The 22,523-nt window shown below is 41.2% G+C and overlaps 1 protein-coding gene across 7 annotated transcripts in view; it reads right to left on the bottom strand.

Annotated features, from left to right (window-relative positions):
• The window catches only part of MID1 (midline 1), a 350,551-nt gene that overhangs the window by 62,828 nt on the left and 265,200 nt on the right, over positions 1 to 22,523 (bottom strand). For all 7 annotated transcript variants that reach the window (XM_006120186.5, XM_089775222.1, XM_006120183.4 and 4 more), the window contains one exon: positions 3,003 to 3,098. In XM_006120186.5, the coding sequence (XP_006120248.1) occupies positions 3,003 to 3,098 (96 nt within the window). The remainder of the gene's footprint in view (positions 1 to 3,002; positions 3,099 to 22,523) is intronic.

The following is a 22,523-nucleotide window of genomic DNA, read 5'->3' as shown; positions in this document are numbered from 1 at the left end:
TCAAGCCAAGACTTAAACACCTCTAGGGATAGAGATTCCACCATCTCCCTAGATAACCTATTCCAGTACTTCACCACCTTCCTGGTGAAATAGTTTTTACTAATATCCAACCTAGAGCTCTCCCACTTGTAACTTGAGACCATTGCTCCTTGTTCTGCCACTTGTCACTACTGTGAACAGCCTTTCTCCAGCCTCTTTGGAACCTCCCTTGAGGAAGTTGAAGGCTGATATCAAATCCCCTCCTCACTCTTCTCTCCTGCAGACTAAACAAACCCAAATCCCTCAGTGTCTCCTTATAGGTCATGTGCTCCAACCTCCTAATAATTTTGGTTGCTCTCCGCTGGACCCTCTCCAATGCGTCCACATCCTTTCTATAGTGGGGGACCCAGAACTGGACACAATACTCCAGATGTGGCCTCACCAGAGCTGAATAAAGAGGAATAATCACTTCTCTAGAGCTGCTGGCAATGTTTCTCCTAATGCAACCTAATATGCCATTAGCCTTCTTGGCTACAAGGACACACTGTTGACTCATATCCAGCTTCTCATCCACTGTAATCCCCAGGTCCTTTTCTGCAGAACTGCTACTTAGCCAGTAGGTCCCCAGCCTGTAACAATGCTTGGGATTCTTCCGTCCCGTGTGCAGGACTCTACACTTGTCCTTGTTGAACCTCATCAGATTTCTTTTGGCCCAATCCTCTAATCTGTCTAGGTCACTCTAAACCCTATCCCTGCCCTCCAGCGTATCTACCTCGCCCCTGGCTTAGTGTCATCTGCAAATTTGCTGAGGATGCAATCCATCCTCTCATCCAGGAAATTAATAAAGATATTGAACAAAACTGGTTCTAGAACCGATTCTTGGGGAACTCCACTAGAAACCGACCGCCAACCTGACATTGAGCTGTTGATCACTACCTGTTGGGCCCGACGGTCCAGCCAGCTTTCTATCCATCTTACAGTCCATTTATCCAATCCATACTCCGTTAACTTGCTGGCAAATATATTGTGGGAAACCATATCAAAAGTTTTGCTAAAGTCAAGGTATATCACATCCACTGACTTTCCCATATCCACAGAGCCAGTTACCTCATCATAGAAGCTAATCAGATTGGTCAAGCACAACTTGCCCTTCGTGAATCCATGTTGACTATTCCTGATCACTTTCCCCTTTTCCAAGTGCATCAAAATGGATTCCTTGAGGATCCTCTCCATGATTTTTCTGGGGACTAAGGTAAGAATGACTGGTCTGTAGTTCCCTGGATTGCCCTTTTTCCCTTTTTTAAAGATGGGCACTACATTTGCCTTTTTCCAGTCATCCGGGATCTCTCCCAAACAGGGGTGGGCTGAGGTGAGCTGCGGCAGCTGGCGCCCCAGGCAGAACACACGATTGGTGCCCCTGCCTGCCCAGCCGTCAATGGCGTGACATTATCATTGGGCACCCCAGGCGCCCCATTGAAGGCAGCGCCCTAGGCAACGGCCGAGTCAGTCTATACTCACAGGCCGCCCCTGATCCCGATCTCCACAAGTTTTCAAAGATAATGGCCAAAGGCTCTGCAATGACATTTGCCAACTCCCTACGTACCCTCGATGCATTAAATCCAGGCCCATGGATTTGTGTATGTTTAGCTTTTCTAAATAGGTCCTAACCAGCTACAGTAGACTTCTGATAATCTGGAACCTTTGGGACCTCAGTGGTGCTGGAGTATTGGATATACCAACCCTTTTCGCTCGGTTCAGCTGCTGCCGCTGTTGCTTTGTGACTAGTTTTTTGCCAAAGCTCACTCACTAGGCTCTTGCCATTTTGATGCTGGACTATCAGGAGTGCCGTAGAATTGGATGCCGGACTATTGGAGTTTTACTGTATTTCCCCACCAAGGGCTGTCCACCTCCTTCCATACTGCGTTGCCTAGTGCATTAGTCTGGGAGGCAAAGAAAGCATTGAGTACTTCAGCTTTTCCCACATCATCTATCACTAGGTTACCTCCCTCATCCAGTAAGGGCCCCACACCTTCTCTGATCACCCTCTTATTGCTAACATGCCTGTAGAAACCTCTCTCATTACCCTTCACATCCCTTGCTAGCTGCAATTCCAATTGCACTTTCACCTTCCTGATAACTCCCCTGAATTCTCGAGCAATATATTTATAGTCCTCCCTAGTTTCCACTTCTTGTAAGTTTCGTTTTTGTGTTTAAGCTCACCGGGGATTTCCCTGGTAAGGCAACCTGATCGCCTACTATATTTACTTTTCTTACTGCGCGTCAGGATGGTTTCTTCCTGTGCCTTTAATAAGGTTTCTTTACAGTGATATAGCCTTCTCTGGCACATACCCATAATTCTGTTAACGTATGATATGTAACTCATAACTTCTTGCATTTGTTGAAGTACACATTTGTCATAAGGAGACTGTAAACTTGTCAAAATCAAGATAGATTTGTTCTATGTCTTAATACAAGCTGGGAAAGTACCAGTACCCCGAATGCTCCAGTCCAAAACAAAGCATGAGGAAGGAACAAAACAACAAATTAGGGAACTAGGACAAACTGGACTCCAGTGATGTAGAAAGATGTGCAACTTGTAAAATCATTGCATAACATTTGCTGAAATGTGTAATTTTGAGTACAGACCTTCTGAAGAAATTGAATTCAACACTAGTGCATGAGACATCTTCCTGGGGACCAGAATCACATATAACCTTATCCTTATCCTGCATTATTATTGCTTTAGAGCAATCAACCTGACTGTTTAAAATAAACATCAGTTATTTGGCCTCTTGAATATAAATTATAATAAACCAAAATGTGGTCAAGCAATTGACTATACAATTTACCAGCAGTCAGTGGTTTTGGTTCAGCTTTTGTATTCATTCTCATTTGATTCTGACTGATCTTCTTGGAAGTTCCTCCAGAATTGTTAAAAACTAAAGGATTTCTGAACTGCATAAGTACTGGCTATAAATAAATGTTTTCGGTATCATGTATTTCAAGCATTGTTCAATACTCACTTCCACATGTTGGCAGGTTTGAATGAGTTTAGCCAACAGAGTTTCCAGTTCAGTGTTCCTCTTAATAAGGTTTGTGAGATTATTCTCCAAATTTTGCTGTTTAAAAGAAAGAAAAGAACATTTTAGTATTCTGCAGAATTTAGGATTTCTGGCAAATATATGAAAAATGGTTATACTTTCAGGACTATGGTATGCACATATGGCTCTCTCATTTATCTCTATTACCAAATATTCTGAGCATACACATGGTAACATAAGTACCTATTTAGCCAGGTGTTTGCATGTACAAAATGCACACACCCTTCTTATAAACTTATTGGAATTTGCAATTTTTAAACAAATCTGTAACTGATTTAATAACTGCTAAATATAGTGGTCAAGATGGCCAATATATCTATATTTTTTCATCATTTGAAATAAAACTCTTATAACCATGAAAATAAATATCATCCCTTACCAGTTTTGTTTTCCCAGTTATTTTTGAGAAAGACAATATCAGACAGTTTATTAAAAACCAAATATTATATATACTTTTTGTTTCCTTCATCTGCTAACTTTCTAATACCATCAGGGTCAACAATCAAGTATCTCTAAGAGGATTTCTTCTCTATAATCCTACGAGGCTTATTGCTTATGGATGTTTATCCTCATGTGAAATAAATAAATAGTACTCAGTATTACCAACTCTTTGGCTTTTACTGTGGTTCTCATAATAAGAGAAATTTTATTTCTTCCAAAAACAAATTAATATGAGAGAGTGTGAGCTTTAATTTAAACAAAACAAAACAATATTTTTATTTTTGTTGGTTGTGAAGAACTGCTTAAAAAAATATGACCTTAATGTACTGTAAAAGTTCAAAAGCCAGAAAACAAATACAAATAACTCAAATTATTATTTTTTTAAATCTCATGACTTTTATAAGCCTGACTTATAATGTTTGATCATTCAGGGCTACGATTACTAAGAGCTGTGTGCATGAGTATAAGGCTGATCTATCCACAAATGTATAGGCATTCCCCGGGATACATACAAGATAGAGACTGTAGGTTTGTTCTTAAGTTGATGGAACTGGCGTCCAGATTCAGCCGCTGCTGAAACTGACCAGCGGCTGACTACAGGAAGCCCGAGGCAGAGTTTCTCTGCCCCGGGCTTCCTGGAATCAGCCACTGATCAGTTTCAACCGCAGCTGAATATGGATGCCTGGGACAGAGCAGCTGGGGCGCTGCCGGGTAGGTCCCCGCAGCGCCGCACCTCGGCTGCCTCGGTCTTCCTGTAGGCAGCTGCTGGTCAGTTTCAGCAGCGGCTGACTTGGGGACGCCTGGGGCAGAGCAGCTGGGGTGCTGCCGGGTTGGTCCAGTAGTGCCGAGGAGCAGCGCTGTGGGACCAACTGGCAGCGCCCCAGCTGCTCTACCACAGGCGTCTGCGAGAAAGGCCTGGTCTGCCCGCGTCCTCCGCGGCTTTGCTCCGCGTCTCCCTGGTCTTCTGGGGGTGCGGCGCGTCTGGGCGGTCCCGCCGCCCGAGTCCTCCGGGGCGAGAAAAGCCCCGTTCGTAAGTACGGATCCGACATAAGTCGGATCCGCGTAACCCGGGGACTGCCTGTATATCAAATGAACTAAAATTCATTTTAATTTATACCTTTTGTTATTTCGGTGCAAATTGTGTAGTTTACATTACACAGTCTTTGCTTTTCCAACATAACTCCTAGCATAAACACAGTCACAGGTTATGTTTTTCTGTCTCTATAGTAACATCACAGCTCTGGGCTATATTGGCTAAGACAACTGAAGCAGTTTAGAAGTCAGAAGGCAGTAGCTGCATCTACAACGGGGATTTTAGCAGCATAGTTATGATAGTTAGGAGACATGTTTTTCCACACCTGTGGCTGACAGTTATGGCAACAAATTTTATAAGGTAGACCTGACTGTGTGTGGGTACTTTATTTCAGAATGCAAATATCCTATTTTGATATTGCTCAAGACCCTTCTTAAATATCCATAGAACATTTTTTCCTCCAGTCAATAACTGGAGGAAAACTTATTCAAAAAAATAACGTATTCAAGATTTTTCATTCAGAATGGTGAATTTTGATTATTTCCATTAGTTAATTTCATTTATAGCATGTGTACATTAACTGATTTTATGTTGAAATTCTCCAGGTGTTAACAAGATACCAGTGAAAATAAGGTATATGAAAAGCATGGGAGTAAGAGACATATATACATACATTTATTAAATGCCTCATCCAACCTCCAGACTTCAATGAGAGTTAGATTAAGCCTTACAAGTACATCTGCAAATACTCATACATGTGAGCAATTCTATACACAAAGGTCCCATTTGAAAGCAACGTGGACTATTTGTGTGATAAAATTACTTGCCTGTGTAAATGTTTTCAGGATTTACCATCGACAAGCGATGCTCCTCCCCTACCGTTTGCACTTTACTTTGCAAATTAATGAAATAAATAAAAAGATGCTGAGTAAAGATGCTGTGTAGAGTCATCATTAATTTAATCTCTGCTCCTCTTTTAGGAATGGACTTTATTTTCTATTGTGCAGTTCAGCATAGTGCAAGATTGCTAGCCCAACATAAACATGGCACTTGAGACTGATTATTTTGGTCTTTTGTTTTCACCCTGTGGAAATTACAGACGTTCCCCACATAATTTTGCTGTAGGGACATCTTCTACAGATATTTCATCAAATTAAAAAAAAAAGTGTCCCATTAAAAAGTATATTTATTATGCTAAAATGAGTATATCTGACGAACTGAAAATAAGAGTATAGTCTAGAGAGGTGTATGGAATTAGAATGACAAATGCCTACCGTATTTTCCGGCGTATAAGGTGACTGGGCGTATAAGACGATCCCCTAATTTTTTAGTTAAAAGATAGGGTTTCGTCTTATACCCCAGCGCCCCTCCGCCTCCTTTGCTCCCGGTGTCCCTGGTCTGCTGGGGACCGTCTCCAGCAGACCAGGGACACCGGAAGCAAAGCCTCTGAGGAAGCCCCGGCAGTGGGACAGCCACGGCGCGCCTGGGCTGCCCCGCCGCCGGAGCCCCTCCGCGGCTTTGCATAACCGGCGTATAAGACGACCCCCGATTTTTGGGGGATGTTTTTTAACATCAGAAGTCGTCTTGTACGCCGGTATATACGGTACATTTCTGCACCAACACTAATATTTAAAAGGGCATGAATATTTTCTAACATACTCTCTCTAACTCTTTATTGAACGTGCCTACAATTTATAACAGATAACATTTGTACACTGCACATTTTTGACTGAAATAAAATTCCTAATTTTGGTTTACACCATCCAATTTAAAATTTGTTATATGACATTTATGATACTAACAGATGGGGCATAAGTACATACCAATAAGACAAATGTTCCCTGTAATACAAGGGCATAATGTAAAAACTCTGATTTTTGTCTGATTTAAACAGAAATTTATCTTAGATTGTATTACAAGCCCTGAATAAAAATACAATATAATATATTACAGGGAGATTTCTATATAATATAAACATCGGGACACACAGACATGCAACAGTGGATGCATGGATCCTCAATGATGTATTAATGATACGTTTCGGTATCTGTTCTGCCCCAAATTCTTATATACAAAGACTGAAAAGTGCAGAGCTTAGGGCTAAACAGCAAAATATTTGTACTTAGGCAGTGGCTCTTGATTTATACTCCCATGCTTCCTCCTATTATATCTCATGATATTACAGGTATATTACCAAGATCCTCCACATTGCTTAAACGTGTGTGTGTGTGTGTGTGTGTGTGTGTGTGTGTGTGTGTGTGTGTATGTGAGAGAGAGAGAGAGAGAGAGAGAGAGTGAGAGTGAGAGAGTGGAGGGGGGAAGGCAGCTGAGCAGCCATGATGGGACCGCTTATGAGCTGTGGAACTCCGCCAGCATATGCACAGCTGACACACTGATGACAGTGATGATAGGATAGGCGTGTGCTAACGTGATAGCCATGTCTCAGGCTGGGCTGTCTCTTGTGGTGAAATTGGATAAAGGAGAGAAGTGAAATTTACACCCTCCCCACTTTGGGGGTGTGCTGAGGCAGGCTGAGAGCAGGGCAAACTTCAGCCTGAATGTGGATCCAATGGCACTCGAACCCTGTGTAAGCGGCACAGAGTGGCAATTCTAACCTGGAGGTTAGCTCACTGGTCACTTGAGGAGGGTAGGATTTCACCTTCCTGCCTTCCCTGCACCCCATCCAAATATTCAGGCATTATGCAGATGTAGTGTATTTCCCCAGATGGGACAGCCCAATTCACAAAACCATGAATTTAGCACATACCTACCTTCTGCACTGACCTGCCTTTCTGGAGTGGTCTTACTTCTGTACAACCTGAACTCCTCTGCCCTCTGTGAATGTGAATGTTGCTACTCTAATACAATTAGAACTAATAATAGCCAGCCACTCTTCACTTCGGTTCTAGTTATATCTTATGTTCAGTTTCTTTCTGGCCCTCTTTACGCATAGTTTCTCAACTTAGCTAGTCAGATGTTTCTTGTGATAATTAATATATTTCTTGTATAAATAGTACAACATTGTAAACAACAATGTAACACTTATCTATATTTAAAACATAAAATTCAAACAGATTAAAGTGCTTCAGTATACCCTCAGTACAGAGCTACTGATTTAACACTCATATTTTCTGAATTAGTCTTGTCAATTATATCCTATCATTAACCAACTGTGTGAACACAAATAAATACCCATTAAAAGGCATAAAGTGCTAGACATCTGGATGTTCTTATAAATAGGCCTGAATGCTCTGCTTAAGCTTCATTTTAGTTCTACAGTGGCATTCTGTTTTCCATAGAGAATTGATAAAAGAGAAGGTTGATATTGTGTAACATTCTGTCCAAAGTGGACTTCCATGGTTAAATTAGAAAACACACATTTCTAATGGTAACACTGAGAAACACAAATATGATGTTGAGTTGCATGACTAAGCAGGTCAAACAACAAAAAAATGCTTCATGGTGGGCCTCGACAGAGTATCTGTAAATACAAGAGAATGGCGGGGGGGGGGGGGGGGGAGGGGGGAGAAGAAGAGAGTCACATATCTAATATCATGTATCTACTAATTATGAAAAATAGTTAGGTTTCTGGCCCTTCTGCCAATACGTTGCTGCTTTGTAAAATTTGCACTCAGCCCAACTAAGCGATCAAACCCAGAGTGGTGGGAATGTTCCTATTTATCTAAATGAAGTTCTGACTTCAAAGTCTGCTTGTGATAACTTAAACAGTAATACTGACAAACAACTAGCCAACCCACATGATTCTTTTAACCAGGTTGCTTGAACACAGCAGTTTTAATCAGCACAATTTTTAACTATTGTGTAAACAGGTCAATTGACTAAGTTAAAACTGTCAGGGGAATGAAGCTTTATACAATTATTTTAAAACATGATTATTTATGGAGTGTACTGGGCCAAGTCCAGTCAGAATGAATCACTAAAATGTAATTATAAGGGACAGTTGAATGGGTGGTGTTCCATTTTGTTCCAAAAGTCTATAGAATGGTTTGAGCCAATGTTTGGAAATTGAAGCAGGAAAAATCCACCCTAAAATAAGATTGACTTTAACAGTAAGGCAAATTATCCATTTAGAACAACTTAGTGAGAGATGTGGTGTTACTTGCAGTCTTTAAATCAACACAGGCTGGCTTTCTAAAAGAAATGCTCTACCTCAAACAGAAGTTATGGGCTGGATGCAGAAATTATTGGGTGAGGCTTGTTGGCCTGTCTTAAGCAGGCATTTAGACAAGATCATCTCAGTCTCGTCTAGCCTTAAAACAGATGAAAACCAAATGTGAACCCATGTCTTCTGCCAAATTAATGGTTTCATGCAAAGAACCAGCATGTTCAGAAAGGAAAGATAGCATTTTTCTTCCTTTGGATTTATCAGTGGCTTCCCTCCTTCCTCTACAGATTTGGATAGGCCTAAAGTATTACAAAGGTCAGTACTGTCAAAATGAAAGAATGAGACTCTGTACACATTAAACAGAAAACAAAGCTGACTGGTGCTGACACAGACTGAAACAGCTACGCCTCTGAGACTTTTAAACACAGCCTTAATTAGTATGATGAGGGTTTCTAAAACCAATCACAGTGAAGGACATAGCAACATTCCTAAGAATCTCTTTTACTCCCAAAGATATTTTCCTGCACTGTAGAACCTTCCTATTCAAAAGGCTACAAAGAGAAACATACAAAAATCAGTTACAACAGGAACTGCACAGGCCAAAGTAACATTTTTCTTCTTGTCTGTTCCCAAATGCACACATAAAATTAACAGAGGCACTCCCTTCTCTTTAGGTTTTATATAAGGCTTTTATTTACTCCTTGGCATATTCCAAGAACATTTCTTCTGTGGTTGCAGACCCTGCTATGGCCAAACATTCCAGGAGCATACTTTGCAGTAATAACGTTACTTAGCATTTAGCTACAAGTTGAACCTCTCTAGTCTGGCTAGATGGTTTCAACAAAAATTCTGTATTTTGTAAAAATGCAGACAATTTTCTGTTTAATTCTTACATAAAGTGGGGCATCATGAGGAGGATCGAAGTGCTTCAGATCAACTTACACACAAAACACATATAATAAAACAGATCTTAGCCTTCTTGAGTAACTCTATAGCTTCTCTCTTACTGGCCTACAAAAGTCATGCCTCTGTGGTAGACAGTTTCCTCTTGCTGGATACTTCTGAATTGTGGCTACATTTTTGTTGTTTGACTAGAATAGCTATCACTACTAAACTAAAAGCTCCTCTGAGTTGTTGTCCTGTCTTTGTCTTTATTTCCTTAACTATTTCAACTCTTCTCCTCTCACAGGATAAAGAGGAATTTCATGGGGACAGATACTGGGGGAATATTGGGATAAACGTCACATAAAATACACTTGCTGGAGAAAAACAAATGCAATGATTATGTATGTCTTATTCCAAAATAAATTAGTAACAAAGTTTAAGTAATTTAAAAAAAATCCTCTGCTTAGTTTTCTACCTATATGATCTAGCATAGTGTTTCTCAACCAGTGAATTTTTAAGTTTTACAGCGCTTTGTTATTTTTGTTCTTTTTACACCCAAAATTTTAATCGCTGGCCCAATTACGATTAAGTTGCTGAAACAAATGTGTTGCAATCATAGAAAAAAATGTCATGTGTCTGAAAACTGTAGGTACTGGAGGGTATTTATAAAAATTTTTTTTGAAAAAGGGGTATTTTATTAAAAAAAAAAAGGTAGAGAAACACTGATCTAGCAGGATTGAGAAGAATATTAAATTATATTATTGGAAATTATTCCCTTTAACACCAGACATGACTATAATGACTGTCAGGCCCGTGATATGCATACTAGTTATTTACTTTTAATTTGATAATTTATTTAAAATAGATATAATGAAAGAATAAAATAAGATATCTAGCTACAGTATTTGTCATGAAGTGCACTTACATCTTGCAAGCGCCCCCTGGCCAAGTGCTCATGCCTGCACTCTGTGGTGACTCTGATGATTAAGCCCTCTGATTGAGTCATGCACAATCTATATTTGAAATAAGTCCAATGGGGCCTCTGTCAGTGCCCTCGGTAATGTCTCTCTCTCTGTTTTGTCTCTGCTCTGGACTAGAGCAGTGCCCCACGGTTCCCTCCATGGAGGCAATGTCTTCACCCTCTCAGGGCCTTTCTGAACCCAACACTTCAGCTGGGTCACTATAGTTCAGTTCCATGCTCTAGGCTGCCTCACCCTCCAGGCTACTTCTCTAATTTAGTAATTAAGAAGAGCAGGGTGAAGTACAGATACATCACAATTTTTGTTGGCTGAAACGTTAATTTTTAGAGGTTTGAAAAGGTGTGGACATCTTTTGACTGCTTTTACTTTTGTCCATCTCTGAACATTTTTGTAGCATTGAAAGTAGGGAATGGAATCGTTCAAGTATCATAAGTGGAGATGATCAATCAAATTGTATTTCTAGCCTGCCAAGAAGTGGGAAGTACTGAAAATCAGGAAATCTTCCAAGAGCCTATGCATAAAAAGTGTCCAGCCCAGTCGTGCACACCAAGATGTTAGCAGAAGCATGCATTCCCAAGCTGAGGGTCTGAGCTTTACACATTTCTAATTGTAAAAAAGCTTTGGCTGGCATGAACAGGTAAAAACTCCTCTAAAAATCATACTTTATGTAGTGGCTTCTACAAACATTTGCCTCTCCACTTTTAAAAAATTTTGTTTCATGGGATACATCATGGGGACAATCTGTTTTTAATCAGCTAGTATATATTACTAAATTCTGTGGCCGAAACATAACCTATCTTGATTTTATGGGATTATATAAAAATCAAACACATTAGACATTATGGTGAGTTAAGAAACTTGTCTAGATTAAAATTTTAAAGAGAAATGAGGCTGGTACCGCAACTGTTTCTTCCAGATATCTGGACCAATGAGGCTGGCAACACTTGAAGTTGAAGCCACAGTAATGAAAGGCCCAGTCAGTTTACTGCTGATATAGGACAAGCCATAATATGAGTATTTGAACAAGGAAAGGAAGTGGCAAGTTTTATTTTCAGCATCATTAAAGCATGTTAAGCAAGTGTACAATAAGCATAATAATTGCTGAATTTTAGTAGGTGACAGCAAATATTTTGGTCATGTATTGAATCAGCCAAGGTTCATAAAGCGAAATACTGTTTATACAGTTTTTAAAAAGTGAATTAAATAACTTCCCTTAATACCCAAATTCATTCTTTGCACTTTTATTTTCATTATGAGTTTTATAGGCGACTGTCTGAGCCACCGAACCCATTAATCATTGTAGTATCACATTTCACCCTTTTTTATTTAAAAATTAACTTCCCCATAACCAAGATAATTGAACAGACTGTAGGGCAATAGCAAATCAGTCTAACGGGGATAGAAATGACTTTTGATAGATCTAACTTTGTATACAATTGATTTTACTTTGTGGGCACTCTGTCAAGGTTGTTATCTTTAAAAGAAACTAAAAAAGAACCATACTGTCAGCTCTCTCATTTTGGAGGACTTAAATTCATGTCAGTATTCTTCACTGTTTGTCTACGTGTTTGTTTTTGTCAGTTTTTTCTTGCAGGGAGGGGAGAGAAAAAACCCAATCAAACAAGACAACTGTGACTTAATATGTGAATCATAATAAAAAAGCAACACGTATGTGGTTCTCCCCTGCCCACTTATAAACCTGGCTGGAATATTTACATGAAGAATGTCACATGCCACTAGTGTACTTATGGCACTGATCCTGCACCACAAAAGTCAGTGGTAGTTTTGCCTTTGTCTTCCACTGGTGTTGAATGCAGTCTTAACAGGCTATGAAGCAGAAAATGAGATCTCCTCCGTTTAGGGCTTCATCTTAGAACATGCTCCAGGGAAGTGTAGGGTTCCTTAAATTGCCTTTTCACATGCTCTGCTCTTTGTCAAGTGCTCAGAAGCATCTGTACTGTAGGTTGCAAGGTTGAGTAAACACCTTGGAGTGGGGCTGATTGGATAAATAGGAGACTACTCATATGCTTGAAGTTAGGCTTGAATTTAAGTACATTGTTGAATAAACTTTTCTCTAAATACTGTGTGGCCATAAGACATTTTTCAGTGTGACACTTATGGCAATCGCATTTGTTTTATATTGTAACAGCTCATATGGTATTGGTTTTGTTATATAAATTTCGGGCAGCCTCAGACCTGTGATTTCATTAGAAAATAATCATATTTGACTGAGATTTAAACTACAGAATTATGATGTAGAAGGCCTTGGTCGTAACAAGTAATTAAGGGTACAACATAAGAAAAATGTTGGATAGTATAATTATAATATCTCTCAAATCTGTGATAGTGTGTTGGAGAGACGTCTCACTACGGCATATGGCAGCTTAATGGTGAGTTCACTAAATACCAAATAAATCAGCTTGAGCTGCAAAACACAGATCCTGGTTTGAATCTGAATTTGAACCACCATTAAATTTCAGTTGCATGAAGATTAAGGATTCTAGTTTTTTACACTACTGCAGTGGTTCCCAACCTTTTTTATACCGCAGACCAACAAACTCATTCAAAAGTTTTGGTGGACTGATATAGAAATATTTGCATATTAATTATGGTAATGCATTTATTTGTATATTTGCATATTCATTATGGTAATTAATTGTAAGCAGTCACGTGTTATTTTACAATGCATCTGTATGCACACAATACATGTCATTGTAATGAATTTTTTTATTATTCCCCATCCAAAGTATTTGCTTTCCACCTTTAAAAATCATATATGACACATTGCTAGCTACCCAAAATATTTTATTAAAGCAGCCCAACAAAACATGAGGCTGGCATTAGAGAGAGGGAAGGGGTGCTTTGGCTGCCTCTCTTCCCAGCCACATCCTTTCTCCCTCCCTCCCTCTTTCCTCCTTACGTCCCCTTCCCTACCAGCACATTCTTGTCCGGATTCGGAGCAGGGAGCTTCTACCGCTGAGAAAGTGCCCCTCCCCAGCCAGGAAGCTCTCTGTGGGCAGGGCTCAATTATCAACTGCACAGCCATGCTGTCATGCAGCTCATAGGGAACCCCGCCAAACCAATCATCGAGCCATGGGGGCGTGGACTGGCAGTGGTTCGTGGCCCAGCACTGGTCCGCGGTGCAGTGTTTGGGAACCATTGCGCTACAGGTTCTTATATAAATGTTAATGAAACCATTTAATCTAGGATCACATTCAGATTCTACCATCCTTTTACTACACACCACATTAAAAAACATTGAGGAGTGTTTGGGCCTGAAATTGTGTGGTTCAGGGTCCTGTGCATTTTATACATTAGAGATGCTTACTATAAAGAAAAATAACTAGAAAAATATAGCTTTTCAAACAAATAAAACATTTCGGAGACTAATCCAGATTCATGTACCTTGCTAAGATCCCAATCTTGCAAACACTTATGCGTGCTTCCCTTTACTACTGCGAGTTGTCCCATCAGGCTTCTTAACAGAAATAAATTAGGGTTACCATACATCCGTTTTTTCCCAGACATGTCCTCCTTTTCAGTCCTTAAATCTCTGTCCGGCCGGGTTCTTTAAATATCTAAAAATGTATGGGATTTTTCCCTGCTCATTCTTTTTCAAACAAATTTGACCCCTGAATAGCTCCCCTGTCCCCACCCCAGTCTAGCCCCCATCCCGCACACACGAGGCTGTAGCGACACGAGCAGCTAGTCTCAGAGTTTGCTCCTAAGGGCATGAGGTGCAGGGGCCCCAGAGGGGAGGCATTCGTAGTAGCTGCAGCTGAGGCTACTGCCCTCACTCTGCAGGCAGGCAGGGGCTGGAATACTGGGTGCAGCTAGTACCACACATGAGGCTCAGTGTGCTGCCTGCCCCGGGCACAATCCAACTGTGGCTAGGCAGGGCCCCAGCATCACACGGAGGCAACAGCAGCATGTGACCAGGCAGCCCTGCCGTGGGGTGCGGGTGGGAGAGACTGAGCCTTCAGCTCCACCCTGCAGCAGCGCTCAGCATAGGGAGTCACTGGCTCCTGCCCCAGCTCCCCAGGGGTTGCCCTGCGTATTGCAGCCTGCGCTGGTCCTTAGGGCTGCCCCTGCCCAGACCGGGCGTGTGGCTCCCAGGAGCTAAGGGGTTAATACCCCCTCCACCCTACAGGCTCTGCTCTCTGCTTCGGGAGGGGGCAGGGCTGCTCCACAGATGGGGTGTGGCTGCCAGTCACACGCTGCTGCTGCCTCCATGGGATGCTGGGGCCCGAACTGAGCCACAGGCTGCTGGTGAGGGGCAAGCCCCGGGCAAAGGGTTGGTCCGGGCAGGGAAGTGACTCTGCCCCCCCAGCCCTTTCCCCAGCCTCAGCACTTTTCTCTGGAGGCAAGGCTGCAACTCCCAGCGCTGCTGCCCTGTTGGTGAGTGTGCTGGGGGCACACAGTTTGCGGGGCTTAAGGGGGGTGAAGGAGGATGCGGGGGGAGAATGAGAGGGCTTGCACTGTGGGGAGATGGGGCACTGCAGGGAGATCATGGGGTTGAGGGGAATGAGGCTGGAAGCCAGAGCTGGGCTGAGGTAAGAGCTGCCAGGGTGCCCAGGCTGCAATGGAGCTGATTTTTGAGGCTTTAACTCTTCTTATTTATAGATACTCAATGTAGATGACATGCAGCACACAGTATACTACACACTCATGTTGTATACTCACTATTACTTGTTATATATGCTCATGTTGTTTTAATGTGTTATATTAATTGATCTCCTCCAGAAAAGCTTCTTCTGAAAGAAGCCTGCAGTCTAGACATAGCCACAGTTTGTATTTTCACCTGTTGGCTTCTCTGTTATTTCACTTCACAATCTCAACAGATTGCACAATCAAGAAAAAAATCGTGCATAATTTATTAAGTCTCTTTCCAGCAATACAAATCAATTAACCCATTTTAATCAGTCAAATAAGAAGCAGCTGTAAATATAACCACCTTAACTTGATCTGCAGCTCAAATTTTTCTTAGCTTGAAGGTTAAAAGTCTGGTTTGCTGTTCATCTGCAACCACGTGAGGAGAAGAGTGCAAACTGGTCATATATTAGCCTGATCCATTCATGTGCAAATCCTGGTCACCAAAATTTTTAGAATAAGAAAGTATAAGCTGCTCCACTTTAGTGGATAGACTAACTTCTAACAAAAAATGTCAAATTACAGCTGGAGAGGGATTTTTCTGGGCCTTGAGTGAGAAATCTTAATGTTTCATTTGATCAATTTAGACATTTCCAATTTGTAGAGACTTCCTCCAGACAAATGAGTCATTTAATTTACCACAGCCTTTGGAATTTTTGGGGATTTCCCCTCTATGCCAATTTGGCAAGGTATACACAAATGAAAGGCCCTAGGAGATGACAGCTATTCTGAACTGTTAGTCAAATGAGGGCCTTATTTTGATCTTACCAATTTTACTCTAGAGTAACTGCATTGGGCTCATCACCCTGCAGTACTTCAGCTGTACACTCAAGTAAGTCCATTGACTTCTATAAATCAAGCCTACCAATGTCCATCTAGTTACACCCTGCTTAGGTACATAAAACACACACAGGCAATCCAGGAAGGAAAAAACCTAGGTCCTACATAATCATTGTATCTGACTATAGTTCTTCTTGTCTATGAGACTGAGATATGGTTTGGTGCATTATCCAATACCTTATAGCGAAATCTATTGTTTAAATAGTTGTCCCTGAAATGTATATAGATGTTTTAATATGTGTTAGCAAATACCACAATGACAACAAGATCAGTCTGGCACCTGCAATTTTGGTACCTAAAGTAGGATCCCAAACCTACACATTCATTCTCTAATTTGAGCTGATTTCAGTTATGCAGCCATTTCCTTTTGTTTGAGCGCATAGGGTCATGTAAAGGTTAAAATGAACTATGCATGGGGGAGAAGAGTTGACATGTGTCAAATCCATACTGGTCCGCTCCACATTCTTGGATATCTCCAGGAATTCTGGAAGTGAAACCTGGCAACACTTATCAAACCTCAGGACATCAAGTTTCCCCAGATTAAGATGCTTGGGTTCCTTCTTTCAACACAAAGTACCGTACACACAAATATATAGCACATGTAGTGTGAGACGGCCAAGAAAATAATTGTACAAGTTATGTGGGGGGAGGGAAGAACATGATTCTGCATTGTCTGCATGAATGAAAAAAAAAACAGCTTAGCTTTTAATACTGTTCCTTTGTTTTAGAATGTGTAAATTTTACATTTAACAGTGACACTAAAATAGTAAAATAATATCATTATTGGTAAAGATTTCATCTTATTATTATAGGTCATCAGGTGCTGTGAATTACATTTAGTATAATTATAAAGTAATGTTAAGTATAATTGCAGAGCTATGAAAACCTTTTTGAAAAAAATCACCCAAAAATCTTGTTTCCCATGGATGGCTTATCTTCAACATACCTATGCTATGAGAAGAAGCCTCTACCCAAGATGGGTTATTAGTTAGTAAGACTCTGATTCTTCTCTTGCGTTGCCCAGTGGGTCTCTTGTTATTTTTGTAAAAATGTGTTTGTCTGAGAAGCTAATGACAGCTCAAATCATGTGACTGCTCTGTTTCCATAGCAACTAAATTACTTCCAATGAAAAAACCACAAAACCGCAGACGGACTTAAAAACCTCCTAAAACTATCAAAATAAGAAATTGACTAATCATTCACCAAACTGAACTTTTGACTAAATAGATAAACAACAATAATTACTACTTTGTACTGGTACAGCACATTGCATGTATAGATCTCCAAGTCCTTTACAAAAGGTGAGCAAACATTATGATCCTTATTTTCAGATCAAGTAACTTATCAAAATGCACACCGAGCTTCCCTACAATTCACTGAAGTCTCTCAGAGTCTTTCCATTACTTTCAGTGTTGGATAGGGACCACAGCAACTGAGCAGCAGTTCCAAGAATAGAATCCAGTTCTCCAGCCACCATTGCAATTTAAGACATGCTTTTATGTTCACTAATTTTGGGACTCAGTCTGATGCATAAGTCAATCATAGATTCACAGAATTTAAGGTCAGAAAGGACCATTAGTTCATCTATTCTGACCTCTAAGCCCTTGGATTCACCAATTAACCCCTGTACTGAACCCAATAAAGTGTAATGGCTCTGCAACTACACATGGCCAAATTCTTCGGTAAGTGATCTGACAACTTTCACTTACTTCATCAGAGTTGCAGAGATATATTTGATAGTAGAATTTGGCCCATTATAACATACTAATGACTCCTCATTAAGGCTAAAGCACTAACTCATAAAATTGTCTATATCCAACCAAACAGATGTGCACTGCGCTTGCCAAACCTTACCACGCATGGGATCAAAAGGGAAATCAAGTGGTCAAATACTCCCAAGATGAGGGTTATAAGGCTAGTGTGTCAGAGTTACATTTTGAAGACTGAACGGCTTTGCAATTGGGCACTATTTCTTTAAATGTACTCATGAAACAAGAAACTAAAGTGATTACTTCTGGGCTTGGCTCGGTCTTAAATGCTGTACTTTCACATTCCCAAATCTGTGCTATAGTATGTCTTCGATGTAGAACATTAACGGCTGGATTCTATTCAAAGTAAAGATCTGGTTTATTTCATTTCTACACTAAAAGGCATTAGGAATGGGGAGCTAGATTCACAAAAGGACTTAGGTGCTTACCTCCCAACTCAAGTGCCTAAATCCTAGGCTTCCCTCGGATTCATAAAAACCCCACTCAGGTGCTGCCAAACCTTGTAGGCCTCTGAACTCACTTGATGCCATATTTTCACAGTGAGAGTTCCTGGGTGCCTATGCTTCTGTCTATGCACATAACTAACACCCACGACACAGAGCAATTAATTAACTAGGGAAAGATATGCATTCCTCTACCTAACTCACATATGGGGTCTAATCTACTGCCACTGCCCCACTCTCATAACCTTAATCCAGTGGCTAGTTTACTTACTTGGGGCCTGTGGGGAAAAATGGATCTAAAGAGGGCGTGTGCCAGACTTCAGGTGAGTGCCCTAACCAGTGGGTATATGCAAGGCTCAGATTTTGTCCTGGATATTTTTAGTAAAAATCACCAACAACTTAGAGGCAATAAATATTAATTCACAGAAGCCTGAGAACTGTCAGTGATTTTTACTAAAAATATGCATGACAAAAATGGGGAGGGAGGGAGATCCAGCACCCATAGCAGCTGGGAGCTCTAGAGTCCCCTTACCCAATCCCAGGGGCTGGGAGCTGCAGGGGAAGAGGCCCCACTGTGACTAATCAGCAGGGGGAGATCCTTGCCACCCACAGCATCTGGGCAGCTGCAGGGGGGTGCTCCTCGCTGCCCATGAGAATTGGGAGCTTCGGGAGCTTTGGGGAGCTGGGAGCTCTGGGGTCCACCTGCTGCCCAGGGGCTGGGAGTTGTTGGAGGCCCACTGCCAGAAACCATTTTTCAGGTATATCAGTTTAAGACTGACAAGCTTACTATACTTTTTTGATATTTCTAGCTTACCTATCACTATAGTACCTTGGCAAATGCTATAGTTTTAATATTAAAAAAAATAAAGGATTAAGCATAACTTTACAATAGGACTATGTAGCACTTCCTGTTAGCTTATTCCATCTATCTCTTGAATTCATAATTTCCAACCACTATCATAGTTTCATTATTCTACAGGCCAGTCCCACAACTACAAAGACTTATATGCAGGTTGAACTTCTGTTGTTGCTGGACCAGAGACTCACGGACATCTGTGGTCTGGAAGGACCACGGATGTTGCTGTACTAGAGAGCCCTAGCCACAGAGGTTGCCAGCGGCTTGGAGCTCAGCCAGTCTGTCAGCAGGCAGCCCGCTAGAGCAGTGGCCAGAGGGCAGGGAGCCCTCCAGGAGGTGAGCCCCACTGGCCCAAAAGCTGCTGCTGGCCGGGGCCACAGAGTCCTGGCAGCCAAGACAGAACTCCGCTGTCCAGGGGCAAGGAGCCCCTCTTGCTGAGGGAGCAGAGCCGCTGCTGGCCAGGACAGGGAGCCTCAGTGATCTTAGCAGGACTGCAGCCCTGAGTGGAGCTCTGCCAGTGGGCCGGAGCGGGGCACTGATCATGCCAGTAGCCAGGAGGGTAGCCCTGGAAGAGCCCGAGGCCTGACCTCCTCTGGTCCACCCAACTGCCCCCTTCAGGACCGCTCAGGTCCTGAGGTGCTAGACCAGGGAGGTCCAACTTGTACTTGCAAATCAATAAGGATACAGTAATGAAGATTTCTTTATAGTTTGCAATTAATTAAATTATACTTTCTTCCAGTATAATTACAAATTTAAGTGAAGTGCTCAGTAGCTGCAGCTCCCACTGAATGGGTATAGCTGATGCTGAGTATCTGATAAGATAACTGAGCCTTTACCAAGCAACTCTTTTACATACTCAGCAGTAAAAGAATAGTGGCATTTTTTGCCCTTTCATTCAATAGTGGTAGAGTTTTGTACGCTTTATGGGACAAATTATCAATGTGTATTCTAAGACTTGGTGTATCAGCATGGGCCAAAGGACAAATACTGCAGGACAGTATTGACATTCCAAGCACGAAAGTTTCAAACCATTTTACTTTAAAAACTCATCAGTGGACAGGACAGATTCAATCTATTAAATACCACAGCTTTCAACATCTGCTTGTACAATGTGAGAATCAGATCAGAAAGGAAAAAAGCCTTTGTAAAAAACTATTTTGCTTCAGAAAGAAATAGGTACTAATGAAATCGAGAGGTTAGTACTAAATGGATGTAGTGGAAGGCTGAGAAAAGAGGAAAAGATCTGTACATCAACTAAATAGTTATAGAAAATCCTTATACAAATCTCACTCCCATTTCTCAGCTTTACCTAAATAGACTAGCTGCCCAGCTTTTCCTTAATCAATTAAACCATGCTATTTTCAATGACTGAAAAAGCCACTTGGCTGAAGTAGAAGCCAATCTTCTTATGGGGGTGACATTACAATCCTCTTAATTGGGACTTCCTCTGGGCAACGAATCATCCTAATTAACAGACTATCCTAGTTAAAAGAAAAGGCTATGGCGGGGAGGGGAATGCAATTGTTTGAAGATGAAATAAAATGATGTAGCAAACCAAACCAATAAAAATGCAGGCTAAAAAAATTCATTCTCTTAGATTCATCTCTATTTTTATTTCTTACAGGTCCCGATCTAGCAGAAGATGCACATTTTAAAGCATGTTAATAGCCCCATTGAGTTCAAGTTTAAGAGATTTTTGGCCTGGGGTTTTAATTAGCAACTTCTGTATTAACATTGGAGTTTATAATTTCACAGCTGTCTGATGATCACTTAAACTATTTATATCCTCCCAGTACATCCCATTAAGTGGATTTTTTTTTTTTGCTAACATAAGACTAAACACTTTCCTCGGGATACTTCCCAATAAACTGGCCACCCTACTACTAATACTAAGTAGAACAGATACACTAAAAGAGATGCTCTAGTTTAACCACAAATTATTTGGCTTGATAGAAAAATTACTGTGTAAAATGTTACAGCCTCTATTATAGTGGGGGCCAGACTAGATTATCATAATGGCTCCCTGTAGTCTTAAAATGGGTAATTCAATGTCTAGAGGAGATACAAAAATGAATATATTTTGGTATGGACAAAAACTCAAAATCAGCTGTCAATAAAGCTAGGTACATCTACCTAGTTTTTAATAGATGAAACTAAGATCAGAATTTACTTGAAAATATTTAGACCATATTTTATATTTTCAAAGCTTATATTATTAAGATTGCCTTATACTTCCTTATACCAGGAACTGGTAAGTTCCTGTTTTCATTTGCTCATTTTATCTCCCTTTGTGAAACTTTAATTATTCAGGCTGACATTTTCCATCCTGGATTGTGGAGGTGGTGGTGGTGGTGTGTGTGTAAGTTATTTCCAAGAACAGATTGTGTTACTCATGTAAAAAAATATGGACAACTTTTCATATCAAACTGGTGCTCCCATGGCTTGAGAGTGATGGATATGGTCTTAGGAATATGCCTTTTGTCATCCCTTGAAAATCCACTCAAATATAGCCAAGCTACAACACCTTTAAAAACTGTAGAGGGCCTATGCTCAATAGAGACCTAGATTTTAGGAGCTGAAATCTCTGAAGATTCCCTCTCACTGAGCATGCTGAAGCCTCTGATCTAGTCCTGAGTCAGCCTTCTGCTAACCAGATTGCAGATGCACTATCCACACAGAGCAACTGAGCATGCTTCAGCTGCTATGTGTGACAGGAGTGTTCATGCATCTGCCATCCCTACTGAGTAACTCATTATGTTCCATCCCCTGGTAGCTCTTATTGCTGACCAGGCTGAACGTGAGGCATCCCCTCAGAGTGACTGAGGATATTCTAGTCCAGGGTTAAAGGGATGAAGCCAGACTGTCCCTATGATCATTGCAGGAACCAGAGAGCAAGAAATCTTTTTCTCAGTGACCTGAGAGCAAAGATCCTGTGCTCTCAGTAACCCCACTGCTAGAAACATGGAGGAAGAACCTGTCTGATTTCAATGCAGAAGGAACAAAATCCAGATTGGGGAAAGGAGTTGACTGGAACAAGGAGTCTGGTGAGATTGGAACTGCAAGGTGTGAAGAAAGAAACTATAATTATGACTGGTTGGGCAAGGAGACTGGGGCTAGGAGCTGAGAGGCAGGCTGGGGCTAAAATGTAAGGGAGACAGGGGCTGGGAACCAGAGAGAGGGCAGGAAAGGAAGGTGGTACTGTGTGAGCAAAGAGACTAAGGTCTGAGTGGGTGAAAGTGGAGAGAGACTAGGTCTGTTTGGTCAATGAGATTGTGACTGGGAGCCAGAGGAGACTAGGTCTGTGAGTAGATGAGAGAAATGGGGACTGGGAGCCAACTGAAGTGGGACCTCCAGACTGGGTGAGGAAATGGGGTCAGACTGGGGCTGGGTTGGTAGAGAGACTGGGACTATGAATCAGTA

Source organism: Pelodiscus sinensis, chromosome 1 (assembly GCF_052426305.1).
Source record: "Pelodiscus sinensis isolate ZL-2025 chromosome 1, ASM5242630v1, whole genome shotgun sequence".
Lineage (NCBI taxonomy): Eukaryota > Metazoa > Chordata > Testudines > Trionychidae > Pelodiscus > Pelodiscus sinensis.
The sequence above is the reverse complement of the archived record's forward strand: the minus strand, read 5'-3'. Positions and strand labels throughout refer to the sequence as shown.